Source organism: Plasmodium reichenowi, chromosome 13 (genome assembly GCF_001601855.1).
Source record: "Plasmodium reichenowi strain SY57 chromosome 13, whole genome shotgun sequence".
Classification (NCBI taxonomy): domain Eukaryota; phylum Apicomplexa; class Aconoidasida; order Haemosporida; family Plasmodiidae; genus Plasmodium; species Plasmodium reichenowi.
Window position 1 is genome coordinate 1234280 of NC_033658.1, and position 9004 is coordinate 1243283.

Sequence of the window (9004 nt, forward strand, 5' to 3'; positions counted from 1 at the left end):
AAAAAAAAACAAAAAAAAATAAAAAAAAAAAAAAAAAAAAAAAATACAAAAAAAAAGTTAAATATAATATATATTATTATAAATATATCAAAAAAAAAAAAAAAAAAAAAAAAACATGCATAATATATATATATATATATATATATATATATATATATATATATATATTTTTATTTATTTATTTATTCATTTGTTTTAATTTTTTTTTTTTTTTTCACGTATAGATGATAGCAATGTTGATAACAAAGCCACCGAATCTACTGCTGTAGATTCCGAAGCCAAAATGGAGATCTCTAGTAAGGTGTCTGAAAAAAAGAAAACCAAGAAAAACGAAGATAAAAAGAAAAAGAAAAAAAAGGATGACACGTCAGAATCGTCCGACTCCTCAAGTGATAGTGATGATGATTCCGAAGAAGATAATAAGAATGAAATCAAAAATGAAAATAAAAAGGAAAATAAAAAGGAAAATAAAAATGAGATCAAAAATGAGAACAAAAGTGAGATCAAAAGTGAGAACAAAAATGAGAACAAAAGTGAGAACAAAAATGAGAACAAAAGTGAGAACAAAAATGAGAACAAAAAGGAAAATAAAAAAGAAGTAAAAAAAGATGATTCATCTTCAGATTCTGATTCAAGCTCAGATTCGGATGATTCAGATGACTCCGATTCAGATGAAGTAGAAGAAAAAAAAGTGAAAGAAAGTGATAAGGTAGTTAAACCAAGTAATAATACTCATAAGGTTGTAGAAAAGAAGAAGGCTGAAACCAAATCCGATTCGGACTCAGATTCAGACTCAGATTCTGATTCGGATTCAGACTCTGATTCAGATGATGATGATGATGAAGAAAAAGACGAGAAAAAAGAAACTGGAAAAAATAAAGAAGAAGTAACAAAGAAAAAAGAAGGAGCAAAAGCAAATTCCGATTCAGATTCAGATTCTGATTCTGATTCTGACACGGACTCAGATTCAGACTCAGACTCAGATTCTGATGAATCTAAAGAACAAAAAGATGATGATAAACTAAAGACAAATAAAGGAAAGAGTACACACAATTTAAAAGTGACAGAAGAGAAAAACGATTTGAATGGTGTTGAAGGAAAAAACAAAAGGAAGAATATAAATGTAGAAGAAAACAAAAAGGGTAAAAATAAGAAGCAAAAATTAAGTAATAATGTAGAGACTGATAATATGAATGAGAATAATATGAATTTCCAAGATGATGGAAATTTTGGAAATGAAAAAGGAGAATATATATTGACTATGTTAAATATTAGTCGAGAAACTACAGATGAAGATATTCGTAGCTTATTAAAAGACCATTTAGATACAGATTATAGTGAGGACACTATATATATACATATAAATATGTATAATAATAGTGCATATATATATTGTTGTGAAGAAAAAGTAAAAAATAAACTTTTATCAATGAATAATCAAAAATTTAATGGGGTACCTGTGAATTTTCTAGATAATCCACATATAGATAAAAAGATAATATTACATCATACTAGTAAAGATACATCACAACAGGATATAAGAAATATGTTTGAACAATATGGATATGTTGTTGAAGTGTTCTTTCCTAAGACATATCCAAAGGTATTTGTACGTTTTGATAATTTACAGAGTTGTATTAAAGCATTAGAACAAGATGGTTGTCTTTTAAAAGATAAATTTATACAAGTAACTTTAGCTTTAAATAATTCTATGCAGGATAATAACAAAAGAAACTCCATGCATAATAATAATGGAATGAATAAAAATAGAGGAGGAGGAAATAAAGGATTCTTCGGAAAAAAATTTAGTAGCAACTCAAATAATTATAATAACAACAATAACAATGGAAATAATTATAATAATAACAATAATAACAATAATAATAACGGCAATAATAATTTCAATAAAAATAACAAGAAAAAATTCTCCAAACCATTCAATAATTTTAAAAACAAAAAAAGTTTTAATTAAAAAATAAAAATAATTAACCTATGCATTCATATAGATACATAAATATATATATTTAAAAATATGTTCTTAAAAAAAAAAAGAAAAAAAAAAAAGAAAAAAAAAAAAGAAATAATAATAAAAAAAATGCACACACATAATATATATATATATATTAAATATTCTTTATATTATTATTCTGTTTTATATATAACAGTTTTAATCATGTTACATTTTTAAAATTAAATAATTAGTTAACATTTTCTTTCTTTCTTTTTTTTTTTTTACATTAATAAAAAAAATCAACAAACATATAATTAAAATAAAACGTTAATTTGTTTTTAATTCAATATAATTAATTTGAAACTTAAAAAATAAAAAAAAAAAAATATATACATATATAAATAAATAAATAAATAGATAAATATATATATATATATATATATATATATATGTATTTATGTATGTATGTATGTATGCAGTCATTATCTATAAGAATTATATTAAAATATTTTAATTCACATTTTATACACACATTCGAACCAATTTTTTTTTTTTTTTTTTTATTTATCTCCTTTCCGTTTGTATGATTTCCGCGAGAGCTGACCAGTCAGGCCTTTGTTTGTAATCATAAATTAACATGCTTCGTAAAAGGGAAAATAACTCTGGTTTTGTAATATATTCTTGCATCATTTCAACTTTACTTTGGAAAATGTATTGGTGATTAATATAATATAAGATATCCTCATTCATCATTATAATATAATAGAAACATAAGCCTAAACAGAAGATATCATTTTTATAAAAATATTTTTCTATATGTTTGGGTTTTTTTTTTTTTCCTTTGGTGTCTACAATGGACATTTTTTTGTTTAAATAAAAAAATATTTCAGGTGATATATATTTAGGAATATTTTTCTTTTTATGTATAACAAAAAAATAGAAATTTTGTAATTTTAATCTTGGTATAAAATTTCCAAGTAAAATATGCAAACCATCATTACTAATAAATAAATTGGATGGTTTAATATTCCCATGACAAATATTACAATCTTGTAAATAGCACATAAGTTTAATAATATTACATAAGTTTTTATATATCAATTGATTATTAAAATGATATTTTATATAAGGTTGGACATTTTTTGAAATATGTTTTTTTATATTTCCATTTAGGAGGAAAGGTGTTAAGAAACCTGCTATGTTCGATTCTGTGTGCACATTTTTATTTTTTAAAATTATTATATCACTATAAGGTAAGACACTAATTTCTTCATAATTTATTTCTTTTTTGTTATCTCTTTCTATAATAGATTTATTTTGTGTTCTGATGTTCTTTTTATCAATGAGTTGTTTTGATTGTTGATTTTTCATGTGTCCATAAGCATTCCCATTATTACCATTGTTTTCTTTATTTTTTTCGACATTCTCCTCATTCTCAGTATAATTATTAACACAATACTCTTTATATTCATATAACTTATTTTTAATATATTTCCCTTCATTTATAAGGATATTTATATTAAGACCAGACTGTTTAGCTTCGGAAAAAAAGAATTCTCGATTATCTATAATAGTGTCTTCACATTCCATTAACTTTATATTATATAAATATGTTTTATATGGCTCCCCTTCATTTGCTCTATAATAATAATTATTATTATTATTATTACTATTTATATTATTATTACTATTTATATTATTATTACTATTTATATTATTATTACTATTTATTTTATTATTTGCTCTATCATATTTTGAAAGCCTTCTATGATGTCCCACTTTTTTTTCATTGTTGTCTTTATGGTTTTCATTATAATATTCCCTCTTTAAATATTCAAGTAAATAATCTGGTTCCACATTCAAATTAGGCATATCTATACGAAATATATAACAAGGTTCATTTTTTATTATAATGTCAAATTTTTCATCAATTGTTTTTATATTAGAAAGTTTCTCTTTAATATATTTTTTTTTATCATTTAATCTTAATAATATTTGATTAGCTTTATTTATTTCCTCATCATTATTTTCATCATTAAATGTATCTGAATTATACCCCATATTTTCATCTTCTAAATTTTCACACATCCTATGTGTAACATTTAATAATTTATCCACTTTATTTAAATGCTTCTTACAATTATTATGAACTATGTTACCATTATATTTTATAACATAACTATATCCAAATTTATTATCATAACCTTCATTCTCAATAACAAATACAAACTCCTCTGGCCACACTATTCGACTTCTTAACATATTCCATTTACTCATATTTGTTCAATCTTTTCTCGAGTATTATTTTTATATAATATACCAACATATTCGTGAACTAGCCAAACACAAAAAAAAAAAAAAAAAAAAAAAATATATGTATATCATAAATATGTGTGAACAAGTCAGGCAAAAACATGCATTATTTGAACATTAATAATTTGACAGTACAAATAAAATAATATAAATATATAAATATAAATATATATAAATATAAATATATATATATATATATATATATATATATATATATATATATATATATATATATATATTATTATTATTATTATTATTATCTATAACCACTGAAAAAAAAAAAAAAAAATTGATTAAACTTTGAATTGTTCTTTAATAATATACTCATAAAATGTTCAATAGTAAATATTAAAATTTACAACGGAAAATGGTTCATAAAAAAAATGAAGAAAAAATTCACAATGTTTGGTACACATAAAAAAAAAGAAAAGAAACAAATTAAAAAAATAAAAGAATTAACATAAAATATATATTCATGTAGGCAGAAAAAATTATACTAAAAAAATTTTTTTTTTTTTTTAAATGATATATATTTATAATGACGGTTATATTTTAAAACTTTTAATTATAAAATATATATATATATATATATATATATATATATATATATTTGTAACACATATTCTTTAACGTGACATTATTAAATAAAAGGGAAATTTTTTGTCTTCATTTTCGCCAACAAATTTTCTAAAATAATACAGAATATATCTCTATAAAGTTAAACAAATAAAAATAAATAAATAAATAAATAAATAAATAACAATGTAGTAACATCAAGTGCAAAAATATTAACAATATTGTTAATTCGACATATGGATTATTTTATTTATTTAATTACAAAGAGTTCTTAAAATTTTTTAGGATTCGACAATTGTAAGAAAGATTAAATATACATCTTAAATATACAGTTTTTATTTCTTTTAATTTTAATCGGTACCTATATGAAAGAAAAAATTAATAGACATTATTTTTTTTACAGTTTATGAAAAATAAACATTCACATATAACAATATAAATATATTATATATATTTTGTTTTGTTTGTCTGTTTGTTTGTTTGTTTGTTTGTTTGTTTGTCTGTTTTTTTTTTTTTTTTGTTTTTTTTCCATTACTTTTTAGCTACTTGATATACGTCATCATTATAACAATCATAAATAATCATTGCATAATAAAATCTCTTAATTTTTATCCATTCCAAATTTTCATATATCTGGTCAATATTTAATCTAATAAAAATAAAATATATATATATATATATATATACATATGAGTAAGCATATATGTATAAATGCACATGTGGGTGGTACAATTTAATAAACATGTATTATTATATACAACGGTGTTTTCTGATAAAAAAAAAATATATATTATACATATTGATATTATATGCATATATATTTATATTATAATTTTAAAAGTTCGCACTTTCCCTTTAAAATGCTTGCGGAAGCATCGAAAAGATCATCAACATTTTTTAACTCGAAATTTTTTAACTTTTCAACGTTCAGGCCAAAAAACTGGAAAACGTTCTTTATATTTTTGTTATGTGACATAAGTATTTGTTCATATATATCAAAGTGGATTTTTAAATTTATTTCGGAATTTATGCAGAAGGCAAAGATCATGAGTAAAACATCAGGTGGAAACCCTTCAAAAAAAAAAAGAAAAAAGAAAATAAATAAATAAATATATTATATATATATATTTATATGTATTTATATATTTATATATATATATTTTTTTTTTTTTTTTCATATGCTCTAGTTTGCCTAGTTGGATGTACCTTTAACGTATATATATTGAACTATGGAGTAATTAAAAATGAACTCCATTATACTTGATGCTGACTGTACATAAGAAAACAGTTCTGTACATGCAATCGGATCATCGTCATTTAATATATCATAAACGAAAAGATCATATTGTTGAAGATTTATATTCATAAGGAAAATATATTTTATGAATTCAACATATAAGTTTTGAAATAGGTTTTTATTGAATTCGATATCTTTAAAAATTAATAAGATTGTTATAAATGGTAAGGTGAAAAAAGAAGTTTGTTTATCAGTAGTAATATTTTTTCCTTTATAATTATGATATAATTTTTTAAAAATGTTAATTTTTTGTGTTATATTATATTTCATTAATATATTAGGATTAATATTCTGATTAATATATTGAAAAGTAAAAATTTTATTAATATCACAGAAATTAATATGGAATATTTTATTAAACACCTGTTCATAATAATTCATTTCTTGTTCATATGGAATAGTAATTAATTTATTTTCGAATAAATATTGAAAGGTTTGTTTCACATCAATCAAAATTTTTTCATTCATATTATTACTACATTTATCATTATTATTATTACTACAACATTTATCATTATTATTATTACTACAACATTTATCATTATTATTATCATTATTTTGGTCATCATCATTTATGTTGCCTTCTACACGTTTTGCCTTAAAAAATTTGATGCTATATAAATATAAAAAATCAAACATATCTTTTTTTGTCTTTATTAATTTTAAATGAATAAAATCTAACAAAAACTTACACATTTTGATATTATTTAATGTAGTTTTTAATTTAGACATTTCTTCTTCGTCATATAATATTTTTTCTAAATAATGTTTTTCTACATTAGACACAAATATTATAACTTTCCCATCACAATCATAATCATAATCTAATATAGGAGGTAAGCCACTTGAATCACTATATCTTCTATCAGGTGTCATATAACTTTTATTTGTACTTTCATCGAAATTTTTACAACTTGAAGTACTATCATACAATTTTTTCTGAGATCTTCCACATCGTCCTGCCATCTGTGTGATTTCATCTTTTGTTATAAATGATTTTCCTAATTTCAAACTACGAATTATTATAGTATGAATATTCATATTTATTCCTACAGATAATGTTGTTGTACAACACAAACAAAATAATATATTGCTTCGAAAAGAATTTTCAATAAGATTCTTCTCATTAATATTTAATCCTGAATGATGATAAAATATCCCATTCATAATCATCTTTTCAACATTTGCTACTTTTATTTTCAAACCTTTCAAATCATTTAATAATTTAAACCTCTTTTCTTGTAATTCCATATTTATTTTATATTCTCTCTTATTCAAATAATAAGGGAGTATACTACTTATAAATGAAGCTGTCTGTTCACTCTTATTTTTCGATGGACAAAATATTAAAACATTCCTTTTTAAAATAAATTCTTCACTTATCAAATATCCCAAATGGTTTGGATCCAACGCATTACAATTTTCCAACGTCCTCTCCACCTCGTTTTTGTTTATATCTTTGTATAATGAGTTGTTTATTTTATACAGGTATTTTATTCGTTGAAGTTTCGTTTTGCTTTCATACACATTGGCGTCTAGCCATTCAGCTAGCTAAAAAAAAATAAATAAACATAAAAAAATGAATATTATATATATATATATATATATATATATATATAAATATATATAAATATATATAAATATATATACATATTTTTTTTTATGGTGCATATAGCCAAAATTTTTAAAATTAGATAAAATAACCTTAACAGGCAAGGTCATATTATATATTTAAAAAAAAAAAAAAAAAAATACACACACACAAAAAAAACACACACAAAAAATATACATATATATATATATATATATATATATATATATATATATATATGGGCATTTTTTTACCTGGTCAATGTTGGAAATCGTCGCAGAAAAACCATATACCTTTATATTATAAATATTACTAAAATTTGTCTGGATATATTTAATTTTTGTTAAGAGGGATTCAATATGAAATCCCCTCTTTTGATTATTTATATAATGAATTTCATCAAGTATAAATAAATAATTAAATTTTAAATTATTTTTAATAATAATACTTAAAATGGTGTTTGCTTGTTCAAATGTGCATAAGGCTAAATCTGTTGATAGACTATATGAATATCCGGTAAAATCATTACTATTAAATTTTTTAATATTTAATGATACTGTTTGATCACCAAATAATTTATCATAATATTCATATTTTTCATTTATTAGAGATAATGTTGGTAAGGTTAAAATTACTCTAAAACCTTTATATAAAACTTGACGAATAATAAGAATATCATAAATTAATGTTTTTCCCATACCTGTAGGTATTTTAAATAAGAAATTGTTATAAATTTTATTATTATTATTATTATTATTATTCAAGTAACATATCTGCGACCTTTTTTTATATGATGAATTTTCAACATTAACAAGTGTATCATATTTAGAATGGCTGTTATTAAGATTGTATTCGTTGGTATCTTCATTAGCACATACGTTTGTATATTTGTTTGTATATTTGTTTGTATATTTGTTTGTATATTTGTTTGTATATTTGTTTGTATATTCGTTTGTATATTCGTTTGCATATTCGTTTGTATATTCGTTTGTATATTCGTTTGTATATTCATTTGCATATTCGTTTGTATATTCATTTGTATCTACCTTCATTTTATTATCCATGTGGTTACAAATATCCCCATTTTTCTTCTTCTTACCAAATGTTATATCGCTTTTAATCAAATCTGTAAATTCGTCAATTTGTATATCTTCTTTTTTCACAGGTGTGTATTTTATATTTTTCATTTCTACAATATTCATATCACAAAAAAAATCTAAATTCATTAAAATATCTGTATTTACTTCTACATTACTTTTACAATGCGTGTTTTCTT

General features: G+C 21.3%; 3 protein-coding genes across 3 annotated transcripts in view; 1 reads left to right on the top strand and 2 right to left on the bottom strand.

The window, feature by feature from the left end:
- Positions 1-1972, top strand: part of PRSY57_1329800 (hypothetical protein) — a gene marked incomplete at both ends in the record, with an annotated part of 2232 nt that extends 260 nt beyond the window's left edge. The window contains one exon of the mRNA XM_012909233.2: positions 225-1972. Within this exon, the coding sequence (XP_012764687.2) occupies positions 225-1972 (1748 nt within the window).
- Positions 1973-2515: 543 nt separating this feature from the next.
- PRSY57_1330000 (protein kinase, putative) lies at positions 2516-4228 on the bottom strand (the record flags this gene model as incomplete). The annotated part of the gene is made up of 1 exon (XM_012909234.2): positions 2516-4228. The coding sequence occupies one exon, from the start codon at positions 4226-4228 to the stop codon at positions 2516-2518; it is 1713 nt and encodes a 570-aa protein (XP_012764688.2).
- A 676-nt stretch (positions 4229-4904) lies between these two features.
- PRSY57_1330100 (DEAD box helicase, putative) lies at positions 4905-9004 on the bottom strand (the record flags this gene model as incomplete). The annotated part of the gene is made up of 6 exons (XM_020115183.1): positions 4905-4974; positions 5103-5201; positions 5376-5489; positions 5689-5911; positions 6047-7688; positions 7983-9004. Coding segments are annotated over 6 exons (3170 nt in total), but the record flags the coding sequence as incomplete, so codon positions are not given.